Source organism: Callithrix jacchus, chromosome 10 (genome assembly GCF_049354715.1).
Source record: "Callithrix jacchus isolate 240 chromosome 10, calJac240_pri, whole genome shotgun sequence".
NCBI classification, from domain to species: Eukaryota; Metazoa; Chordata; class Mammalia; order Primates; family Cebidae; genus Callithrix; species Callithrix jacchus.
The window spans coordinates 91,585,995-91,611,884 of NC_133511.1; the positions used below are offsets into that span (position 1 = coordinate 91,585,995).

The 25,890-nt window shown below is 34.9% G+C and overlaps 1 protein-coding gene and 1 long non-coding RNA gene across 3 annotated transcripts in view; one reads left to right on the forward strand and one right to left on the reverse strand.

Moving 5' to 3' along the window:
* Positions 1-1,849: 1,849 nt before the first annotated feature.
* On the reverse strand, positions 1,850-20,532 carry LOC118145470 (uncharacterized). The gene is made up of 3 exons (XR_004730570.1): positions 20,431-20,532; positions 19,193-19,260; positions 1,850-1,980 (listed from the first exon to the last, which is right to left on the reverse strand). It is a non-coding gene; the product is annotated as an uncharacterized LOC118145470 (long non-coding RNA).
* Positions 2,858-25,890, forward strand: part of ANO3 (anoctamin 3) — a 436,084-nt gene continuing 413,051 nt past the window's right edge. Inside the window, exon 1 of one of the 2 annotated variants that reach the window (XM_054242186.2) lies at positions 2,858-3,379. In XM_054242186.2, the coding sequence (XP_054098161.1) occupies positions 3,226-3,379 (154 nt within the window). In that variant the 5' untranslated portion in view covers positions 2,858-3,225. The remainder of the gene's footprint in view (positions 3,380-25,890) is intronic. The other variant, XM_054242187.2, reaches the window with a different exon arrangement.

The window sequence follows — 25,890 nt, forward strand, 5'->3', positions numbered from 1 at the left end:
TTGTTATGGTTAAGTTAAAATTGCAATTATTCACAATAAGTCCAACCATTTTCAAAACAAAATAAAGTTACTTTGGCCTGTTTAAAAAAACAAAATAATTTATATCAAAATTAAGTATGTCTGAAAAAGAGAAGAATTTATAAATGCAGTTTATGCTTTGAAATGAATGGAAGACCAGAGACCTGACGTTATTATAATTGCCAGTAAGTGGTTACTACAGTAACAGAGACAGACAGATCCAGAGATTTTAAAATGTATATTTGTATCTAGACTATGTCAACATATGTTTGGTTAAATATCAAAGGAGAGATGTTCACGTATGGTATTTCCTCCCATGTTCTGTTGGAAGAATTTCGTATATCATGAAAATAACATGAGTTACAAGTTTATACAGGTATTTCCTAAGATTTTCAGACAACTGTTCTAAATAAAAGTGCTAGCTAAGAGGTTAGAGAAAATATGTCATTGAAGACTTAATGTCCACTTGAGGCTGCATGTAAGTTAAAAGGGTCTCACCAAAGACTCAGGAATATAGAGATGCTGAGAGTTCCCATTCTAGAGTGTCCACATTAACTATCAGTTCTTTGATACCAACATTCCAGAGACCTTAGGGAAATCTTTTTTTTATTTTTTTCTCTGAGATGGAGTCTTGCTCTGTTACCAGGCTGGAGTGCAGTGGTGCAATCTTGGCTCACTGCAACCTCCACCTCCTGCTTTCAAGTGATTCTTAGGCCTCAGCCTCCCGAGTTGGGACCACAGGCCGGTGCCATCACTCCCGGCTAATTTTTTTTTGTATTTTTAGTAGAGACGGAGTTTCACCATGTTGGCCAGGATGATCTCCATCTCTTGACCTTATGATCCGCCCGCCTTGGCCTCCCAAAGTGCTGGGATTAGAGGCATGAGCTACCACGCCTGGCCAGGGAATGTTTTTGCTTAGGTCATTAGTAGAAAAGAAAATGAGGTGAATTTGTAAAAAGAATTAGCTCATCTATATTATATCTATCAGTGAAATGTCAATCTTTATATATTATGTTATTTTTCTTGTGTATTATGGATGAGTAATTTCCCTTATTACATAAGACATATCAAGTAGTTGCCTAGAGCTGAAAAATTGACCTACATATTATCAATTGACGTACAGCAAAATCAGTAGTGTTTCTCACACATGAACAAATTTTCAAAGGTAAATACATGAATAAAAAAGATAGTAAACTTCTGAAAAAGTTTTATATGATTATCAATTTTTGTATATTGATATTCAAAATATAATAGTATCATATGTAAAGAGATAAAATGTTCTTTTTTTTCCCCAATATATTCTCATACTTAAAACATTTAAGAGCTGCTGCTAGAGAGAATGAGACTATCCTATGACCTCAGCTATCATTTCTCCAGGGGAATCATTTATCAGATGATTGTAATGGCACTTCTCATGCCAAAACATATTTCTATGTAATCACATTCTATAAAACATAATTTGAAAGAAAAAAAAAACACTTCAGGATTTGGGCAAATGTACCAGAGGTATAGAAGTTATACGTTTCCTGGTAGTTAAACCTCACTGACCAACTCTCAAACCAAACCATTTAGAGTCCATCTTTCAGAAAGTGCGCTTGACAATATTTTATAACTAATACTTCAATTGAGAATTTAAAAGTCCAGCTTCATGATTCTAGAATCTATTTCTCTAAATTCTGTTTGTACTTTTTACCATTTACTCATTTCCCTATATTTGTTTTCCTTTTTATTATCACTCATCTTTTCCTTAAGCTGAATTATCATTTATAATGTGGATTCTGCTTTCAACTTCTTATCTAAGCAAAATATCATATAATTACCAGTAGAAAGTGGCCATGTTACCCTTTTTTAGTCAAAGATTTTCATGCCTGTTTTGAAACAGTGTTGGCCTAAGCTTGCACAACATACTTTGTTTGCTGTTCATGCTGTTGGAATGACAATCATTTCCCTGGCTGAGTCATCCTGCAGAAGGCACATAGAGCAGAGAGTCAGTTTTCTTTACTTGTTTTTTTTTTAAATTATTGTAACTATGAGTAATACATGTCAGCTTTTGTCCAGAATACTTTTTTGTATTATAACAACTGACTTTCAAACTATATATATATATATGTATAAAATATATATATTCCCTAGTATATATGTATATATACACAAATACCTATATAGGTATATGTACATGTATGTGTGTGTGTATCTTTTTCAAAGAGTGCTGAGCCAAGACAGTTAAAATGCTTTAAATATGCCATTCAACAAATTAATGAATAACTAATAGATTAAAACAGACCATAAGGGAAATTCTGGACCTCATCTAGCTTGGACCCCTAAACTAAAGGATAACTTTAGCTAAATTAGTCTCTGACAAAATATCAGTGTGCACTTCTGGCAGTCTACAGAGGTTTCATGGACTAGGACCAGTGCATGAATAAAGGTGAAATCTTATATTAAATTTCTGAGAGAACCAATACAGATGTTTTAATTCTCAGTTAATACAAGAATACCAGCCCCATCAGTTGCCAACGTTTTAGCAATTTGCTCTTCTATAGATCGCCTGCTTGAATTGTGAAATCTAGCATTTTGTGTTTCTCAGGCTGTACATTTCATTTGACCACAGCTTAAAAAGAAATCTTTTAATTTCCACAATCACAGTCATGTTTCAATAAGCAGCCAGACTACAGTCTCACAATCTGCATCCAGGAAATATCTTTTAGTATTAACTTCCTTCCAATTAAAACATTCCTTAGATGAGCTACCCAGTGGAATAAAGTTGCATTCCCTGACAGTCTTTAGTCCCACCCAGCTGATCTCTTGCATACAGAAATGTGAGAACTTCTAGTACCAACTTACTGAAAGCATCTCTCTGCAGCCTTGCCTATGTCTTCACTTAGCCCATTTTACTTTTCATTGCAGCCTCTCTGAGATGGGATGAGTGCTGCTGTGGTTTAAAGGCAAAATATACCTTCAAGAAAAACAACTCTAAAATTCATCCGTCATACTGAAGTTAATTGTCTAGGAAAGGCATGAACACAGAAAACTACCTAGAGTCAGCTCTGCCGTGTTTTATTTCCTTTGGATTTCCAAGTGAAAAGAATTACAGGAAAGCCTATAGTTATGACTGATTAGAATACTGTGATTTTTTTTCCTAGTGCATGATTTTAAAGAATTCAGTAGTGTGAACTTTGCTTTACATAGTTACTTGGGAATTTTGCAATGTCAATTTTAAAATTTGAACTGGATAATTTTTCTCCTGAAGGCTTCAGACATGAACATGCTTCCAACTTAGGTTTTGCTTTAACCTGTTTGACTGAACTCTCTGGCGATTCTAGTCAATTGGAACTTCAGCATGCCAGTTCTGTCCCGAGTGGTAAGCTAAACTTTAGATTGATATGTTTGACTGTCTTAACTTAAATCTGTACTTGTTTAATATCTGATGTGTGAAAAATAAATGTTCATGTCATCCACTTTGTGATGGTATAGCTGATGCCAATTTTAGTTTCTTCAGTTATTTTTTCCCAAAATGTATAAATAGACTTTTGCCAAAAAAAAAAGAGAGAGTTGAAGTTTTTGCGCATAGAATTAAATGTCAAAAAACAGTCAGTAAACTCAGAAAAGTGTTAGTGGTGAAATAGACTTTGTTCCTCTGAATGCTCAGGCCTATCAAGGCTTTGTTTGTTTTGGCAAGACTGATAAAATCAGGAATCTTAACCATAAACTGCAAAGAAAACACTTGCCATTTTAATTCATCTCTTTTATCTCTCATTCTTTTGTACAATTATACAAAGGATAATATATTATTTATGTTCTCATTAAGATAATATTCCTTTTAGTTATTTTTATGATCTGACTTAGATTCTATATGAGCTGACAGTGTTAATATAATTAAATTTGAATTTTTTAAAAAACCTCTGAGTGATACTCAAAATCTGACAGTTTTTGTGCTTGCTCTGCAGGTCTGAGGGAACAATACTGTGCACTTATAGCTTGCATTCATCAAAACATTCTAAGAGTTTGATTTATAATGAACAGCTCTTATGTGTCAATAATGAATTAATTGTGCTTTGTAGAAAATATTTTGCATAATAAGTAGATATTTTAAATGTTGTACTGAAGTAAAACTGCTATAAGCTGTTTATCTTTCCTTATAAAAGAAGACATTGCAATGGGAATGTAAAAGTTAGACAAAGCTATTATAACTCTGGATATCACTGTACACTGATCTTTGTCCCATGAAAAATCTTGTAGAAATAATAAATTCCATTTAACAACAAGAGGATTCATCTAAGACTTTTGGCATACTTATTTATTATATGACCAACAGTCAATCCCTGATTTATTGCTTATAGATTATGTATTATATGAGTTGTTTTACAGTGTAAGCATTTTGTAAACAGGAGATAAACATTCTTTTGTAAACTTTCATTTAACTATAAGAAAAAATCTCCATGCTGTTATTTTGTCTTCTAAAACTGAGACTTACTAGATATTGAACCTACAATTTCATATAAGTAGGGAAATGAAATTTTTACAGATGTACATAGCTTTTTACAGTAGACTTGGTTGGAAAAAGAGGTTCATAAACAAAGAATCAATAGTTTAAATATTCATGTTTTTCTCACCATTTTTTTGTCTTCTTATCATTTCTGTCAGAGTTAGCACATTCATTCCATTAGATTCAACTACTGTCTTTATGCAGTTGACCAACACATCTGTAGTGCAAATATATCTCCTTCCCAGAGCTGCATACCTATAACAGCCTAGAAGACACTTCCACCTTGTTATTCTGGCAGTGCCTCACACTCAACACATCTCAGTTGAAGTCCTTCAAAATGCTTCCTCCTTTTTGCTTCCATATTTTTTTTTTCGATGACTCCTAAGTTATCTCAAATATTCCTTAACATTTAAGCAATGACAATTTTGTGTTTATTTGTATGCATATTTAATATCTATCTTCTATACTTCTTTGTCCACCATGACAGCCTCTTTACACAGTTGAATGCATCACCATTAAATGTTCTTCAAAATATATTTTGACTCTTCGAGATCAGCCTGACAAAACATAGAGAAACTCTGTCTCTACTAAAAATACAAAATTAGTTGGGCATGGTGACACATGCCTGTAATCCCAGCTACTTGGCAGGCTGAGGCAGGAGAATTGCTTGAACTTGTGAGGTGAATATTTATATATATATATAATATAGAATATGTAGAATTAAATGTCAGATATATAAATATAAATATATATTATATATAATATATATTTAAAATATAATACATATAATAGATATAATTATTATATATTACAATTATATTTATATTATATATATATATATTTTGACTCACTGACTGACTGGCTGAGGAACTGAAAGACTGCTCTCTTCATTTCCCTCAGAACAGACACCTGTATAGACTTCGAACTGAGCTCACCTTTCCAGGTTTTTCATAACAAACCTCCTGCCCATGGATGGCCAGGAAATCTTTTGTGAAGCACAACTCTCACTCATTTCTATCTTTGCTCACTATTTTTATAATTCTATATAACCTGTGTTATAAACCTGGTGCTCTATGATTAAAATTCTTTTTTCCAAAATTTTTCAAGCCTCATGTAACCTACAAATATTCCACAAGTATAATTTACATTCTTCAATCACTGATCATATTATTCTTTTAAGATAATCTCCAATAATTATTTTCCTCTGCCTCCATTTATTATGATATTGTTGAGATCAAATATTCTCTTTTTCTGATATGTATATGGTCATATCTCTGTACAAAGGGATTTTTTTCCTGTTGGTGAACATCTGTAGATATTTGTCCTATATATGAAAACGTTTACATGTCAATTTCTATTATAACTATGTAGTATACACATGTATTTTATTAGACTATGTTTCTTGAAGGTAAGTGTCACTACCCAATTGTTTGTAGCTTATGCCTGATACACATGTAATAACTATGATTAAATAAATGATCAAATAATACATCATAGTATACTTTTCTGATGTGTTTTCTGCCATAAGGTACATTTATTTTAAATCAATTTATACATATATTGAATTAAATTTTCAAATAGATTGTGTGGAAATTATCACACAATTTGCCTCCTGATGAGATCATCATTCAGGATACTGATGTGGAATTTGTCATTCATTTGAAACTTTATGCATCATTGAACTTTCCAGAATCTATTTTGTATGCTAGGATTTTTTACATTATTTTTAATAGAGTCAAGTGTTATTTATGTATTCAGATTTATTTACTGCATGCTTAGCATTGGGAGTAGTGGAAGGGGCATGTGTATGAAAATGAGGTGATAGCCAAAGTAGAAGAGAAGTCTACCATTTTAATCGCAGTGGTGTGGCATTATTTTCTTAACATTCATGTACACATATTCCTAGCAGGGGAAAATAAAATAGAACTGATGAAGTTTAGTTTGTAGAAATTTGATCAGGTATGTCTAAAAGGAAGTGTATCATTGTTATCAAAAACAGTACTTATACCTTTCACTTATGTAATAACTTATACATATCTCTTAATACAGAATATCAGTCATTCTCACAAAACATCTCTAAGATAGTATTCATTTATCTTAAACTCCATGCATTAGAAGGAAAATCCAAAGTTAAAGAAGTGATGTAATTAAATTAAAGTCACACATATAGTAAATGTGTGTGTTTGGGAGAGGGGGAGAAGGACAGCTGAGAGAGAGCTGAATTGAAGAGTTTTTAATCTGTTCTCTGTCTCTAAATTTACTGTTCTTTTCCTCCCCAATACTACTTGAAAATTAAGTTTAAAAATAGTGCAATGAGGGAAATTGCCTTTTTGTGTTTCAGAAACAAATGTAATTAATAATCAGAAATCAGCAACTAAAACATTAATGTATTTTTATTATACTTCAAGCTCTGCATACATGTGCAGAATGTAGTTTGGTTACACAGGTATACATGTGCCATGGTGGTTTGCTGAACCCAGCAAGCTGTCATCTAGGTTTTAATCCCTGCATGCATTAGATATTTGTCCTAATGCTATCCATCCCCTTGCTTTCCACCCACTGACAGGGCCTGGTGTGTGATGTTCCCCTCCCTGTGTCCATGTGTTTTCATTGTTCAACTCTCACTTATGAGTGAGAACATTAGGTGTTCAGTTTTCTGTTCCAGTGTGAGTTAGTTTGATGAGAATTATGGTTTCCAGCTCATCAACGTCTCTGCAAAGGACATGAACTCATTCTTTTTATGGCTGCAGAGGTTTTCATGGTGCATATGTGCCAAATTTTCTTTATTCAGTCCTATCATTCTTGGGCATATCGGTTGCTTCCAAGTCTTTGCTATTGTGAACAGTGCTGCAATAAATATATGTGTACATGTGTCTTTATAGTAGAATGATTTATAATCCTTTGGGTATATACCCAGTAAGGGGATTGCTGGGTCAAATGGTATTTCTGGCTCTAGATCCTTGAGGAATAGCCACACTGTCTTCCACAATGGTTTGAACTAATTTACACTCCCACCAGCAGTGTAAAAGCCTTCCTATTTCTCCACATCCTCTCCAGCATCTGTTGTTTCCTGTCATTTTAATGATCTCCATTCGAACTGGCATGAGATAGTATCTCATGGTGGTTTTGATTTTCATTTCTCTAATGACCAGTGATGATGAACTTTTTTTTCATATGTTTATTGGCTGGATAAATGTATTTTTTGAGAAGTGTCTGTTAATATCCTTCACCCACTTTTTGGTGGGGTTGTTTTCCAATTGTAAATTTGTTTAAGTTCTTTATAGATTCTGGATATTAGCCCTTTGTCAATGGATAGATTGCAAAAATGTTCTCCCATTCTGTAGGTTGCCTGTTTACTCTGATGATAGTTTCTTTTGCTGTACAGAAGCCCTTTACTTTGATTAGATGCCGTTTGTCAATTTTGGATTTTGTTTCAATAGCTTTTGGTGTTTTAGTTATGAAGTCTTTGCCCATGCCTATTTCCTGAATGGTATTACCTGGGTTTTCTTCTAGGGTTTTTATGGTTTTAGGTCTTACGTTTAAGTCTTTAGTCCATCATGAGTTAATTTTTGTATAATATGTAAGGAGGGGGGTCCAGTTTCAGTTTTCTGCATATGGCTAGCCAGTTTTCCCAACACCATTTATTAAATAGGGAATCCTTTCCCTATTGGTTGTTTGTGTCAGGTTCCTGAAAAATCATATGGTTGTAGATGTGTGACGTTATTTCTGAGGCCTCTGTTCTGTTCCATTGATATATATATATATATGTATATGTTTTGGTAACAGTTCTATGCTGTTTTGGTTACTGTAGCTTTGAAGTATATTTTGAAGTCAAGTAGCATATGCCTCCAGCTTTGTTCTTTTTGCTTAGGTTTGTCTTTGCTATATGGGCTCCTTTTTGGTTCCACATGAAACTTAAACCAGTTTTTTTCTAGTTCTGTGAAGAAAGTCAATAATAGCTTAATGGGAATAACACTGAATTTATAAATTACTTTGGGCAGTATGACCATTTTCATGATATTAATTCTTATCTGTGAACATAGAATGTTTTTCCATTTGTTTGTGTCTTCTCATATCCTTGAGCAGTAGTTTGTAGTTTCCTTGAAGAGGTCCTGCATGTCCCTTGTAAATTGGCATCTGAAGAATTTTCAGTTTCTAGTTGTCTATCAAAGCTTCTTGATGACACTTTCTATTCCAATCTCCCCAGTTTGGTTGGACCTCTCACAGAAGGACCCCCTGAAGCTTCGTTTGGCAGAATAGGAAATTCTGAGTTGAAAATTTTTTTCTTTAAGAATGCTGAATATTGGCCTCCACTCTCTTCGGGCTTGTAGGGTTTCTGCAGAAAGATCTGCTGTTAAGTTTGATGAGTTTCCCTTTGTGGGTGACCTGACCTTTTTCTCTGTCTGCCCTTACAATTTTTTTCTAATTTCAACCTTGGTGAATCTGACAATTATGTGTTTTGGGGTTTCTCTTCTCAAAGAGTATGTTTGTGGGGTTTTCTGTATTTCCTGAATTTGAATGTTGGCCTGTCTTGCTAGGTTGGTGATGTTCTCCTGTACAATATCCTAAAGAATGTTTTCCAACTTGGTTTCATTCTTCCTGTCCCTTTCAGGTACACCAATCAAATGTAGGTTTAATCTTTTCACATAATCTCATATTTCTTGAAGGCACTGTTTGTTCCTTTTCATTATTTTTTCTCTAATCTTGTCTTCACACTTTATTTATTTCGTTAAGTTGATCTTTAATCTCTGATATCCTTTCTTCTGCTTCATTGATTCAGCTATTGATACTTGTGTATAATTCATGAAGTTTGTGTGCTGTGTTTCTCAGCTCCATCAGGGCAATTATGTTCTTCTCAAAACTGGTTATTCTAGTTAGCAATTCCTTTAACCTTTCTTCAAGGTTTTTAGCTTCCTTGCATTGGGTTAAAACATGCTCCTTTAGCTCAGATGAGTTTATTACCCGCCTTCTGAAGCCTACTTCTGTCAGTTAGTCAAACTCATTCTCCATCCAGTTTTGTTCCATTGCTGATGAGGAGTTGTGATCCTTTGGAGGAAAAGAGGTGTTCTGGTTTTTGGAATTTTTAGCCTTTTCGTGCAGTTTTTCCTCATCTATATGGATTTATCTAACTTTGGTCTTTGATGTTGGTGACCTTCAGATAGGTTTTCTGTGTGCACAATGTTTTTGTTGATGTTGATGCTATTCCTTTGTGTTTGTTAGTTTTCCTTTGAATAGCCAAGCCCCTATGCTGTAGGTCTGCTGGAGTTGGCTGGAGCTCCACTCCAGGCCCTGTTTACCTGGGTATCACATGCAGAGGCTACAGAACAGGAAAGACTGCTGCCTGCTCCTTACTCTGGAAGCTTCATCCCAGAGGGGCACCCAGCAGATGCCAGCCAGAGCTCTCCCATATGAGGTATCTCTTGACCCCTGCTGGGAGGTGTCTCCCAGTGAGGAGGCACAGGATCAAGGACCCATTTGAGGAGGCAGTCTGTTCCTTAGCAGAGCTTGAGCGCTGTGCTAGGAGATCTGCTGCTCTCTTCAGAACCAGCAAACTAACACAGGAAGAGAAAACCAAACACTGCATGTTCTCACTCATTAGTGCGAGTTGAACAATGAGAACACATGGACACAGGGAGAGGAGCATCACACACCAGGGACTGTCGAGGGGTGGATGCTAGGGGAGGGATAGCATTAAGAGAAATACCTAATGTAGATCACAGGTTGATGGGTGCAGCAAACCACCATGGCACGTGTATACCTATGTAACAAACCTGCACATTCTGCAAATGTATCCCAGAACTTAAAGTATAATTTTTTTAAAAATCACTCTGATTCAATAGGAGAGGACACCATGACACCTCTCCAACCCAATCCTATGCGCTGATTGGTACTTGCTGAACTCCTTTGGCTGAAGTATGAATACCCCCAATAAGATACATGGACTGAGAGCAGGCAATGGGAGAATCCCTCAAAAGGAAGCCATTCTAGATCTGTTTCCTCATTTCAAAATCAAAGTACTTGGATAAGACACTCTCAAGAACTTATTTCAAAGAATCTTCCTTAATTTTTTCATAGGTATTTTATTAAAAAGTGATAAAACTCTATAGTGGGAGATTTTATGAAATCCTGCAAGTCACCATACATTCTGACTGCTTACTGCTTAATATAAATTTGCACTCTGTGAAATCTAGCCATCAGCTTCTGATTCTTCAACTTCCTATATCTATGGTCTCACCCATCACTTCTGAGCCTTTTCAAAGGTCATTGTGCTGTATAACCTGGGCCTTTTTTTCATTTCCTCAAGAATGCTGGTGAAACCATTGCTTGTCACTTGCCTTTGTCATGGTGGTTGCTATTATAGATAGTGGTATTTTCCCTATCTATAGATGACCAATAAACTATCTGTATTGTTCACGTTTGTGTCTTACTTCCACATCTCATGTTTCAGCTTTAATTTTGCTTGCCCTTTGCTTTTTCCTAGTCTATAATTTGAGATCTCAAAAGATAATTATATTTGTTTGTAGTCTCTGGAAATTCTATCCAGAAGGTTCTTGCTTCAGTATGAGTAGAAAATGTAAGCTTTAATGATAATATGGTATTTGATATTCTCATTTTTTACAATTCATAAATGCAAAAATCTATGTCATTTATCTTTGTACTTTTCTGAGCTACATACAATAATTAAATACTTGTTGGGACAGAAGTGGAAGTTGCCTACCTAGGAATGTAATCAGGTAATTCAGGATTTCCATCTAAATTAATATTGTTATTGTGTATAGTTTGCAGCAGAGAAGTAATTACTTGGACACTAGCATCAGACTAGTATTCAGAGTTTGCACTGCTACTCATTGTATGACTGAAGAAAGTTAAATAAATCACTCTGTGTTTCTGATTCCTCATAAGGGTGTAAAAATCACTACCTCACAGAGTAGTTAAGAACATTACATGATATGTCAAAAACCATTTAGCACAATGCCTGTAACTAATATCTAGCATATGCTATTATTAAAAATATACTATAGTTATTTTATACTATACTATGCTATAATAAATATACTATAGTTATTTTATACTAAAATGAGATTAGTTACTATAGTGGTATTCCAGAAGGTGATGATTAAATATGTGCTAGGTCTCACAATTTAAATGAGGCAAATAGCAAAATCCTATCTAGTGCAAACTGAGCTTCTCAAATTGACACACAATTATCCCCAGGGATGTCTGACAGTGTGTATAGAATATATATCACACAATGCAGGAGAATTTATCTTACTTGATGAAAACTTTTATTCTTTTTAACATTAAAGAAGGACTTGGCAGGAAATGAAACAAATGTCATGATCCTTTTTCTAATTTTTTCATTTTTGTGGGTATATAGTACACACACAGACACACACACACACACACACATTTTGAGATGGAGTTTTTCTTGTTGCCTAGGCTGGAGTGGAATGGTGCTATCTCAGCTCGCTGCAATCTTCACCTTTTGGGTCTAAGCGATTCTCTTCCTTCAGCCTCTCGAGTAGCTGAGATTACAGGAACATGTCACCACGCCCAGCTAATTTCTTGTAGTTTTAGTAGAGATGGAGTTTCACTATGTTGGCCAAGCTGGTCTCGAACTCCTGATCTCAGATGATCCACCCACCTCAGCCTCCAAAGTGCTGGGATTACAGGTGTGAGCCACTATGTCTGACCAGGTGTATATATTTATGGGGGTACATAACATATTTTGATATTTTGATACAGGCATACAATGTATAATTAGGTCATAGTAAATAGAGTATCTCTCACCTCAAGCTTTAATCCTTCCTTTGTGTTACAAATATTCTAATTACATTTTGATAAAATGTTAGACTACAAAGTAAAACTCCTTTTGACTTGTAGATTCTATGGGCATTCCTGTTTTTCTACCAATAGAAGTAGATCTAAAAGAATGTATGTGAGGCACTGGAAAGAAAACAGAAAAGTGTTGGCTGCACAAGGACCTTGGTATCTGTTGGCTGCTTGGGTGTTGATGCCTGATGATGACAGTGGCATCTCCGTGGTCTTAATGTCTTGAATCCAGTGTGGCTGTGTTAATTTTAAGTATTAACACCACGAAACAGTGTTCTCAGCATATCAAGGGTCTTTGTAAAGCAGCCAGAAATTTTACTTTACTTCAGTGGAAATTGGAAAAGGAAAATGAACTAATGTATGTACCAGAAATTAAATTTTGCTATTTTGTTTTCACTCTGGACAAAAAAAAGCCAGAAAAAAAGACTTCCTGCTTTCATCATTAAGAGTTAATGTAGCCTTTAGAAATGAGATACCTTCTTTGAATTATGAATAATGCATTAAAGGAGGAAATAGAGAGAGTAATAATCATGCATTATCTAGAGCAAAGTGACTAAGTTGTAGATGGGTAAAGCTAGATTTATTAGCTTCTTTTATATGATAATATGAAAGTGAGGCCAAAAGAGCACGAGTGGCTTGTCTTAGGTCACTCAGATAATTAGATATAAAGGTCAGCCTATAATTCTCTATATGCTGAATTGTTATACCATTATGTATCTTCTTACTCCCAAGGGTCATCATTACATAATGTAAGATATGACTTGGACTTTGACATAGAACAACTATGACTGTAGCTTAGACACAGGAAAGATTAGAACTTGTGCAAGTTATTTAAAACTTCTCTGCCTATTGTCAGTGAGATACCTACTTTGTAGAGTTGACTGCTGGATTGAAAATTGTGTGAAAAATACCTTGTGCAGGGAAGGGGCCTAGAATATATATTTAATGGGTGAGATGTTGCCCCATTTTTTTTCCCATTGTTCTTCATTATCTTACTCTTTTGTGACTTCTCAACTCCCAAATTCCTGGGCCATTCATATAAGTTGTTATAAGGACCAAGAGATATATATTAAATCTGAAAACCAAAAAGTCCAACAAATACTCATATTACTCTGAGTTTTCTAGTTAATTCTTGCAACTACATGACCTTTAGACCAAACAAATGCTCTTGAGAGTGAATTGTTTTAATTGCAAAAAATACAAAGATCTGGGAGTATCGGTCTAACCATCTTTAATAATATAAGAATTCCCACCTTATCATTTCTTTATTTTTCTCTAACTTAAATAATTTATCATTTACTTTACTTGTCCTGCAGATATTTTCTTCAGAATTCTCATCTGATTCCATGGTAGATAAGCACAACTCAGCATTTTATAGTTCTTTTCCACTGAATATTAACTCTAGCTAGTGAGATTTCAGAATTCATGCTCCATTTTCAAAGCCAACATGAAAGCATGTCCCAAAGCAAAACCATTTACAGAAGTAGTTAATTCTACAGTAGATCCAGTTAGTGGGTTTTGGAAATCGTTGCTTCCACAAACATACTACATATTTTACAATTTCTGATGAACACAGTATGACCACAGAGAGCTTGGACATTTTTTCCTCTTATTTTGCTTTGAAAATCAAATAAAACTATTCTTAAAAATTCCCTTATATACTTTTATAGGTATTCTTTATAAGATTCATTAAAACAAAGTAGAACTTTGTTAACTTCTAAAATACATACACAGAAACATAGATTTGAATTGATATTGGCAATTTTACCACCCAAAAAGGTGACCAGAAGAATTAGTGAAAGTTCTAGTGTATAAAGTGTTCACTATTTGTGAGTCAGCAGTATAATGTAGGGCCTACCAAAACACAAGACATTGTACAAGCATAAAAATTCTTTAAAAGAAGAATGAAAAAAGAATTTAAAAATTCATTAAAAGAAGAATAAAACATAGCCACCACGCCCGGCCTTGTATTATCCTTTTTCTAAGTGGAATATTTTTTCCATATTCCATGCTACAGACTTTAGAATTTACCTTTTGCAGCATCCATGAGCTGTTTGTAACTCAGGAATGGTTGTTTAGGGGACAAATGATGTAGCTATTCATTATAGTATATGAGATAGCTATTGATTATAGTGTCTGCTGAAGGAAAAATAAATGATAAAGTAGAAGTGTTCTGGCCTTTTAAGCTAATAGATAAATATGGTCTAAAGAAGATAGAATAAAAGGAAAGAAAAACTTGAAATGAAAGAAGGAGGGCATTCCTGGGGAATGAAATGAAGAACAAAGAGCATGTCTTCACAAAGCATTCATTCATGTGTCTGTGTATGCATGTGTTTGCTAGTTTATTTTTTGCCATTCTGTTATACATACCTTTTTTTCCAGCATGAATATTCTCATGTTCTCTTGAAAAGTTATCCCTTTTCCAAGGGATATCCTGTGGCTCTCGAAGTTATTGACATAGTTTGTGCCCCATATTTAAGCTATGCCTGAAGTCATTCTGCCTTCCAACACAGACTTCCAACTTATTGGCTTATTGTTGAGCCAATAAATTTCTTATTGTTTATGCTTAATTTAACACTTCTGTCACTTGCAACAGTATGAGTTCCCAGTGATAGATGTGACAATGAATTTCCAGTTTTGGTCAATGGCAACAAGATCTACCTGGCTCATACAAAAGATGCATGTTCTGGAGTAGTGGGAGGTTAAGTCAAATGTGAATAGAAAAGTAGACCTCAAATGCTAATTAATAGCATTGGCCAGTAGCCTTGATAGTTATCTTACTATTTACTGGAGATCAATTTTAGCTTTCCTTTATTTTTTTTCCTCTTCAAGGCCTGGTAACATTAATCTGTGCCACAGCCAAGCAATCATTTATCATTTATGGAAATCTAACAAACTGTGGTCTTGACCTTTGCTCTCAAGGTTCCCAACTCCATATCCCTTTGTAGCTAAAATAGATGGAAACAGCCTCATATAGAAATTGAACACATCCCTAAGGCAACATTTTACTTTTTTCTTCCTCCCACTAAAGAGAAATCTTATTTAATTTGTAGGGGGAGGAGGAGCTGCTTAATCTTGGGCTGTTTACAGAATCTCCTCCAGGGGTCTCAGATAGGCCAAGCCTATCTGATTCAGTTCTATTTCAGGGCAGAATCCATGTGGGTCTTTTATGTTCCTGTTTGTGATTTCATGCAGGAATGGGACACAGGCATAAATTTATACTTGTATCACCACTGAGATATGTCATATATAACCATCTGGTTAGGAACTGGGCCAAAGATTCTTTTACACTCTGAGAAACTGGCTATGGAAGTTGTTGATATTAATGACTATCCTTTTCTTCTGTATTTTCAGGTTACTGTAGGGACAAATGCCCATGGATTTTTATATTCCTTAGTATAAGGAAACTTTTTTTCTTCAGTGGATGGTTTTAGAATAAAATACATAAGGCCTACCTTGGCAGTTGTAGTGTATAACTACATCAGTGCTCATCATCTTCTTTATGGAAACAGTGGCCATTTGTTTTAAGAAACCTACCTTTGTCTCTTTCTTAATTGTAATGTCAGTAGATTATACCACAGTGTCTGGGAGTTAGACTGACTAATTTATGACCAAACAGTATCTTATTGATTTAGAAGGGAGCCTCAGCTTATCCAATAAGTGTGAACTTTAAGGCTTTAATTGGTAATTCAGGGTTTACTTTCTGGGTTTGGAAAGAATATGAGGCTTTGAATTGAGTCGTGAGGAGAAAGCCTGGTATTGTCAAAAATGATCTGGGGAGCCTGAAAATGAAGGAAATCCAAAGGAAACAAAGTCAAGAGATTGCTCTTACTGTAATGTTGGAGTATAAATCAGTCTCTGCCTGAAGCTACCCTGAATTAGGAGCTCAGTAAATTTAGGTCATTTTATTTGCTTAAACCAATCTAAATCAAGACATGTAGCTATTTGTAGTCTGATAAAATAAGAAATATTTTCTCCTTTTGCCTCTTTCCTTAGAAAACTCTTTCCTTTTCTTCAAAATTTATCTCAGATATTGTCTCATCTGAGAGGCTTTCTTTGGCACAGGTGGATAGTTTCTCTCTCTTTCATAATCTTTATCATATGCTATATTTGCTTATCTATATCTTGTGTTGGAAATTACAATTTGTTGTATTATATTTATTTAGCCCCTCTTCTGTGCCACATTGGGTTAAGCTTTAGAGATTTGATGCTGAACAAGGCCAACATGGTTTATGCCCTGTGTGTACTATTGAACTGATAGGTTATTGATAATTAGAGATGTTATGTGTTTTAGAAAAAGGGAGATACAGAGAACCAGGGAAGCCATGCAAGAGGATACTAAACAAAAGATTACATGTATGATATATCTTGGGAATAGGAAACGAAAGTTGCACAATGCTAAATATGATCATTCCTGGAAAGAATTGGCCGCTTAATAATGGTGTTTCATTTGTTTTTTTTTAATCACTGGGAGCTGTTTTAATTACTTGTATGCAACAGAAACTTTTAAAAAGTTATTGCATTTGTACATGATTCAAAACATATTTACTTCTGAACCTTCCTTGACTAACACCCCTCCACAAAAATCTTTCCTGCTGTAATTCTCAAAGCTTAATTTTTATTGAATATCCACATTGCCTTTATTTTATTTATTTACATTTTGAAAGTTGATGCTTGGCATTAGTAAGCCTTATATCTAAGATCTTCAAAGATCTATCCAAAATCACAAATGCAGAAATTTTACCAAAGCAGGTAATTCTCCTTGTATCGCGATTTCACCAAAAGTCACATATATAAGCGCTATGTGTCCACAGCACAAGCTTTTCATCTTTTCAATATTCATCAACATTTTATCTTCTATGCTGTAAAATTACAACTTGACTAAAGCACTCAGTAAAAAAAGAAAATACCTTTTCTTATTTTTATACACCCCATATTATGGCTTTTGTTCAAATTTACACTGAATTTAGCAATTCACTCTTGAGAATATCTAAAACTTTTATGTCCAAGCTAAGAACCAAGAATTCCTTTTATCATATCTGTTGACTTTGTCTTTTCTTCTAACCCAGTTTCTTCCAGTAGATTTTACTCTGCCTTATGCCAGGGGCATTTTTTTAAAGAAATGTTTGCATATGTGACTTTACAAGAGCTACCATTTACTCAAATTACAAATAGAGAAAAGATGAAAAGAGACAAATATATGAAGAGTTGACTCTGCCTTTCATCAAAAGCTAAGTGACTCATACTACTTAACTTTGTGACTTAATAAATAACAAGTGAATGATATATGGATTTTCAATGTGTTCAGGAATATAGAAACTCTAAATAGCAAGTTCATCAATGTCTTGATGGTAGAGTAGTAATACATTTCATTCAATAGACTGTAAGTTATTTGAAGGATTTTTTTTACATTCAAGCTATGTGAATAAAGCATTGACTCTTTCTGGGTCTCAGTTTTTCATCTATATAATAGTTATAATATTTTCTATTTTTATTACTATCCCTGAGAACCTGCCAGTTTTGAACATATAGCTATCAAATGAAAGCTTGATTGCCAGCAAAAACCTACTGAAGTTGTAATGTTACTTATTTATTCATTTGTCAAAAGTGAAATTTATTTAGCCCCTCTTCTTTGTGACTTAATAAATAACAAGTGAATAACAGTTTAAATTCTGGATACAGCTGGTGTTGGAAGAGAATGAAGCAAATTGATCCCCTGGAGACTGGATATTAGCTTCCTTAGTATTAACCTTTAACCTATTCAATAATTACTTAGGTTAGGGTACAACAATCATACACTAAAATTTTTTTAATATTTTATATAAAATTTCTAACTGACCTCACATATTTTAAGTTATATTATTTATAGAATGTCATTCATTAATTTGATGTATATATATCTTAAGAATCCTACATGCTGGATCTTATTCAATGAAACAAATTAGGCATGGTCTAGTGGGAATTAGGCATGGTCTAGTGGGAAAACAGCCACTTAAATCTTTTGTTTTAAAGGCAACATTATTTGTGCTATAGTAAATTTGTGAATCATGTGTTGTGGAAACAAAGGGGAGGGAATTAAATTCTACAAGATGGATAGGAAAGAAGCTGTAGAGAAAGTATACAGTGGAGGGAACATTTAATCCAAAACTTATGAATGAAATTTCTTAATGAAGTTAAAATATAAAGAGGAAAATAAAGTCCAGGTAAAGGGACTGTCATGTTCAACCACACAAAGGCATGAGAAAGCAACACATAGTTGAGGGGAAAAGAAATCAGTGTAAGACCAACCCAGAAACCATCAGAAATAGTAATTCCTCTAGATGTCTAGAAATTTTTAAATATATTTAGGAGAAAAGTTTATGTATGAGTCTCTTAGGCTAACTCCCTTCAATACACTACAGTCTCTAAAGCAGGGATCATTTCTGATTTACCAAGCACAACATCTGGCCATAGTAGCTGTTCAACAGACAGTTGTTAAATTACTGCTAATGGAGCTGGACCTTGGGTTTTTTGAGACAGAAATGGAAAATAAGAAGGTTAAGCTGAACCAATTTGTAACAGGATTTAAACATAAGACAAGTAGTTTAGCCTTTATTCTTTTAGTGGAGATATGCCACCAAGGGTGTTTAATTAAGATAGTGACATGGTTCAAGCTGTGCTATTGATAGTTTCAAAAGGGGAAATCTTCCTTCCCTGCCTTCAAAATGTAATATAGCCCAATTCTGCTTCTTTCGCCAATCACATTCAAGTTTCTAAAAGTCACATGTCAAATTAGAAAGTCCAGAAATAATATAATTTTAAGACTTAAACTTTCATGCAATTCAAAATTTAGGAAAGGCAAAATTTTACCTCTACCTTTTTAGTGATTTTTCCAAAGTGGGTCCAAGAAATAAATCCAAAGTGGGTCCAAGAATTAAATTGACCTAAGGCAGAGCAACAAGAGAAAGGCATCAGATTTATTTAATACAAGCTTTACATGGCACAGGAGCCTTTATAAAGAAATAAAGACTAAGTTGGAGTCAACCACCTATATACTGAATTACACAAAGAGCAATAAATTATAAAAATATGACAAGGCAAAGGGGCTTGGGCTATAGTCATTGCTTGAGTGGAGAGGTGGCTAGAAGGATAAGTGTTTATCTAACAATGGCTGCTTGTACAGATTTCTTTTTGCCTCACCTTCCTGTCTTTGATGACACTTTTATTCTATTATAGGAAGTGCATCATTCACATGTGAGTTTTATCTCCTGCTTTTAGGAAACTGAAGATCAGAGTGATAATCTTGCATCTACTGTTTGCCTGTAACTAAAAATAGTCAATATGCCAGAGTGTTTTGGAGTGGAACAATCTTAACTCCTACAAAAGCTTTTCTCCTCTCCTTGGGACTGGAAACAGCAGAACAACAGCAGTAGACAAGAAGGGATGGGTGTAATATGAATTGTTTGTTTACCATTCCTTCACTTGCTTTTCAACTCTTTCTCTCACAGTCTTTATAACATGTGGGTTCTTCCAGAGTTGGTAGAAGATGAGAGTAGGAGCATAAAGGTATTATAGGACTTGTACTATTGTAATCTGATCTATGAGTGCCCAAATGCCAGCTTTCTTTTTCTTGCGAATTTTTTTAAATTTATTTATTTTACTTTAGGTGCATACTATATCTGGCATTTCTCCCCATGTTATCCCTCCCCTCCCCCCGCTGTTTCTCCCCTACACCCCTACTGCCCCCAGTGTGTGATGCTCCTTCCCTTGAGTCCACATGTTCTTGTTGTTCGACACCCACCTATAAGTGAGAACATATGGTGTTTGGCTTTCTGTTCTTGTGTCAGTTTGCTGAGTAAAAATGCTCATCATCACTGGTCATTAGAGAAATGCAAATCAAAACCACACTGAGATATCATCTCACGCCAGTTAGAATGTGGAATATTTCTAGTGTATTCTGGAGGTCCTCTGATCAGAACCTCCATACCTCCTCTGGGGAGCTTGGGGAGTTCCTACACCGCATTCCCTGGGAGGCCACTTACACTTAGAACTTGCAGCTCACACACACCCTTCATTATAGAGGTTTTTTTTGTTTTGTTTTGTTTTGTGTTTACCTTAGCAGGCATTCTTCTTCAGTAAACCCCTTTCAATGTGTCTGGAGTTCATTTATCTTTCTAAGTATCCACTTATCCCCAAGGACAACACACTAATAATATCTGCAGCACATTCTAGAAGGGCAAGCAGCTAGTAGCTACTCTTTAGTTCTCTCTTTGTTTCGTCATAAAGACACCTCCAACAACTCTGTCCCTCCAAACTTTCAAGGAAAAGGTAGACATGGATTTCTATGCTATGGGAACTCCAGGAAACATAGGTCAATTTTCCCTGAGGATACTTTATTCATTTATCACTCTGGTTCTTTGGAAGTCCTAAGAACCTTTCATTGCTGTAGTTCATATGCACATAGGTGAGAATCCCATCCTCCTCCTTGCAGTCATACTCATTCTCTGGAGTAGTTTTCTTGAAGCTACTCTTATCTGGTTTGAGATAGGGGAGAAGCACACTGAGAGAGGTGTATGTATGGCATATATGGCAAGCCAACACTTTTATTCCTTATAGCAGTCCTTATTCTTCCCTATTATCTCCCATATTATCTGATCTGTGAGATGTGCTGAGGGAATCAGCTATGTGCTTTATGTTCTATAAATGTGCCTATCATCTTTCTTTAGAATGTGGGAATAATTTGTACCTTGTATTAGTCTTTTCTGATGCTTTTAGGAAGAAATATCTGAGACTGCATAATTTATAAAAGAAAGAGGTTTAATTGACTTACAGTTCTGCAGGGTTAGAAAGGCCTTATGTAACTTACAGTCATAGCAAAAAAGGAAGCTAACAAGTTCTTCCTCACAAGGTGGCAGGAGAGAAAACTGCCAACCAAAGGGGGAAGCTCCTTAGTAAACAATCATACGTCATGAGAACTCACTCACTATCATGAGAACAGCATGGGAAAAACCACCCCCATGATTCAATTATCTCTACCTTTCTTGCCCTTGACAAGTGGGGATTATTACAATTCAAGGTAAGATTTGAGTGGGGACACAGAGCAGAACCATACTGTTTGCAACTTTGGACATCTTTCTAAACTGGAAAAGCAGGGAAAATTCTCATCTACATCCTTTTAGACACTGTACAGCTTATTTAATACTCACATTGGTCCTAAGAGTTAGGTATCATTATTCTCATTTTACAGATGTGGAAATTGATGCCGAGCATATAATCTACCCTAGTAGCAGAATTCAACTGTAAACCTGAGTATGTCTGATTAAAAAGCCCAACACAATTCTGCTGAGTTCTGAAATGTTTGAACAAGAAGCCTACTGACAAAGTAGATAATAATTTGGGATTAAAAGGTTATTTTCTGAACAATGAATATTTTAATGTATGCTCTACTTTGGCCAGAGCAGTCACTCCATTCTAGCAGTTACCTTATTCCAGAAGGTAGCTCTGAAAACCTGGGGAACATAGGGCCTTCACTATCAAAGTGTTTTAAATATACCTGGTTTTTAAACATAGGACCCAACCATCCTCACAAACAATACATGGTATCATCATATTTCCATGTAAAATGGCAGTTGAATGAAAGCTACTAATCCATGCCCAAGAAGCCAATGTTTACAGCCCAAGCTAAAGCTTAAGTTTCATGAGTGTCATCCAATGGTCTTTTTATACCTGCACATGTTAAAGGAAAATACAAAAGCCTTTTAAGAAAAACTGAGATACCTCTAACATGAAAAGGGTAGAGATAGCAAGAAATATTGGCAGCCAACAACAAGGTATTATTATAGTTTCTCAATTATAATTCAAATTTTATGCTTTAGGTTTTATTGAATATGTCACAGAAGCTTAATCATATGCTATTTCTGATTGCAGTAAAGAAATTATCAAACATGATTTTATTGCAGATTTGGAAATTTGCTTTAATTAGTGATTTGTAACTATTTAAATACAGGTTTATGTGAATGAATTACTTCTTGAATTTCTAAATTGCTAATTTGAGCAGTTAGTTTACATCATTTAAATTTTACATATGTGTGTAGCATCCAGTTGTACTCAAAATTTTACCTTTCCCTGATCTCTTAACATGATTCAACCCATCCATCTTCAAATGCAAATATTATATTATTTGAAGTACTACATGGTTATAATTACTCTTCTAAAAAACTCAGAAATCTGGCCTTTGTTAATAAACTTGATATGTGTTTCTGAGTAAACTCTTATTTTCTTTATCTCTTCATGACTTACATTAAATAGCATTTATATTATTCTGGGATAATGTGAAAAATTACCTTATATTTTAATATAAGCTGATATTGTCAAGGAAAAGACAAGGTGGTGTAGGGAGGACATCAGTATAATTATTACTTCACAAATGAAAATGATTTTAAGGCTCTAGTACAAAGCTAGTTCAGAAACTGCAGAGAAAAATGGGCACAAGGACAAATTAATCTGAGTACTCTCAATCAAAATGGTATAGCTCAAAGTTAGTAAGTTATTTATTCTCATTTAGGGAATATTACCGAAGTTTTGGCATGCATTAAGTGCACAGAAACATTAAGCTGGTCATTGAGCAGATGAATGAACATTTAGCCAAGGAGAATTTTAGCGTGACACTGCAATTTTGCTTCCCTAATTTAAAAACTGTACTGTTTCAGTTAATTAAAGGTAATTTCTAAAATAAAGTAAAGTTAATAGGAAATGTAGTACACAGAGAAATCATCTAGCAGGAATTAAGGGTTTTTAGAAAGTGAAGCTGATTTTACAAGTATAAAGGGCATGTATTACATGACACCATTTATATGAGAGAACTAAAACAGTCAGAGTAGAGTGGTGGTTACCAAGACCTTGGGGCAGTAGGAAATGAGGAGGATTAGTCAAAGGATACAAAGTTTCAGTTGTGCCAGATAAGTCAGTCCTAAAGATCTACTGTATTGCACAGTGTCTCTAGCTAATAATACTATATTGCATACTTAAAAATTCACTAACAGGGTGTCTCTTATGTTGTGTTCTTGTAATAAATGATGTTAATAAATAAAGAAGATAAAAGAAAAAGTAAATAAGTAGAAGTATAAATGGCTTACAAAAAAAGCAGTTTCTTAAATGCATAGTTAATATTCTAGGTGCTTGTGTGTTTGCTTTTTGGAAATCTGAAAACAAAAGCTCAGCTATAACTCTTTTCTGTTCCTATGGAGCAATTGCTTCATTACATGTTAACTTCTTTACCCTTTCAAACAATCTCCACCTTTAATAATGATAATTAATAATAATTACTGATTAAGTACTTATTCAGTACTAGGTACTGTTCTACATGCCTTTATAATTTATTTAATCTTCATAACAATCCAGTGAGAAAGGAAATCCAGTTTAAAAAAGAAACTGAGGCACAGAGATGTTAACAAGATTACACAATTTGTAAATGGTAGAGCAAAGTGGGATTTTTTTAATTGGATAATCCTCTGTGAGAGGGGAGGCCCCCTTGACTCTTTCAATTTCACCTCTTCCCCACCCCCCCTTCCAGATGGGAAGGGAGTGCAGAAGGAAAAATAATAAAATAAAATACCAAAAAGCTGGGAAAATAACTCCCTCTTTAGTTCCCAGGGTCTCTGCTATCTGTTAACCTTGAAAGAGCTGCAAATGAATGTTATCCCTGCCGCCTGAAGCCCAGCACTGGTTCATGCCCCCATGTCTCCATAGGCCAGGCTCCCTCCTGGGGAAAACCTCTGCCAACAAACAGCTTGTTGCTTTTGTTGTCTCTGTAAGCCCCTCTCCCTTGCTGGCCCCCGCTCATGCTGCCTGTGAATCAGCAAATCGATGAAGCCAAAAGACTATAAGGTTGGACGTCCAGCAAATAGACAATGACATAGTTCCACTTGTTTCTGCTTTAGCATTGTAAGCCTATAAAAGGGAAGAGAAGCAGAATCTCGAAGAGCTTAGTGAATGAGGCTATTGCCCACCACAGCTCCTGGCCGAATAAAAAGCCAATTCCTTCCTCAGTTCAGTGTTCGAGAGGTTTGTTCCCCCCACTCCTGCTACAAGAGATGTTAACAAGATCACACAATTTGTAAATGGTAGAGCAAAGTGGGATTTTAAAAAATGGATAATGCTCTTAAGACCTAACTAGATTACAATAAGGTCATAAAATGTAGAACTAGTAAAACTGACCAGAGTACATTTTCTTTTTTAATACATTTTATAATAGGTCAACAAAGAAATTTCTGTGAATGAATGATGCTAAACTGCTTTAAAATGGCATGTAGGATTTAAGACATACTTTCTGTAATATTATTTAACAAGAGAGAAGGATTTATATAATAAATATTGTCTTAGTTATTTAAGACTGCTGGAAGAAAATACCATAAACTCTGTGGCTTATAACAACAGAAATTCTCAGTCATGGTACCAAGAGATTCAGTATCTAGTCAGGGCCCACTTTCTTCATAGATGACTCTTCTTGCTGTGTCCTCACATAATGGAAGAAGTTAGGACACTTCTTTCTTAAATCTCATCGATAAAAGCAATTAGCCTATTTGTGAGGGCTGTGCCACCATGACCTAATCACATGCCAAAGCCCCCTTCCTTGATTCTATCACCTTGGGGGTTAGGATTTCAACATAAGAATTGGGGGTGGACACAAACATTCAGACCACAGCAAATACCACACTCTGACATTTTGTTTGTTGAATATTGAGAATGGAGGCTTTCCACAGATAGCCACACTCTGTGGATCATTTAACCTCAGGGAATTGAATGATACATGAAATACTAAAATATATATCAAAACAAAATATGTCCATATATTCTGAAAATATTCTTAGCCCTCATTGACAGAAAAAGAAAAAAAATATCCCAGGGTACTCAAAGTACCTTTTTAATTATGATTTTGATTAACAATTTTTAAAGTTTTGTACTAATATTTGTTGGGTTTTGAACACATAAATATATATTTTAAACTGAAGGCAGATAGTATGTCTTTGTATAGGATCTGGATGAAGCAGCAGCCTTAGTTGGGTAAAGCCATCTTGAGGCATAGTGGCCAGAAAAGAAGGGTACCAATCTGATCTTACTGTTTTTTTTTTACACTGTATTTCAGTTTTCTGATTCATTAAATTTGATTCATTTTAAAGCAGCTAAAGAACACATGAGACTTTTAAGTTGTACTCTGACCTTTCTCTTCAAAGGATCTCTTTTTCCAATATTTTGGTCAGTTCTGACTATAGAGGGGTGACTTGTGCTGCTGTTCCCATTGTGGAGGTGAAGAAGTATGATATGACTTTAGCTTGTTCTTCATCTCAACTGGAATTTGCCTCTGAGATTAGAATATTATAAGAGGTTAGAGTAGAGAAAAATCGATGTGATGGCAGAAAAGATGAGGAAATTGGGAGTTGGAACAACTAGGTTCCAGTACTGGCCCATTTACTAAGTAGCTAGCTAATCCCAGACAAGACAATTAATCACTGGGGCCAGCATGGCTTTAGCTGTACAATGAGAATAGCTTTAATCTCACAAGGCAGCTATGAGCA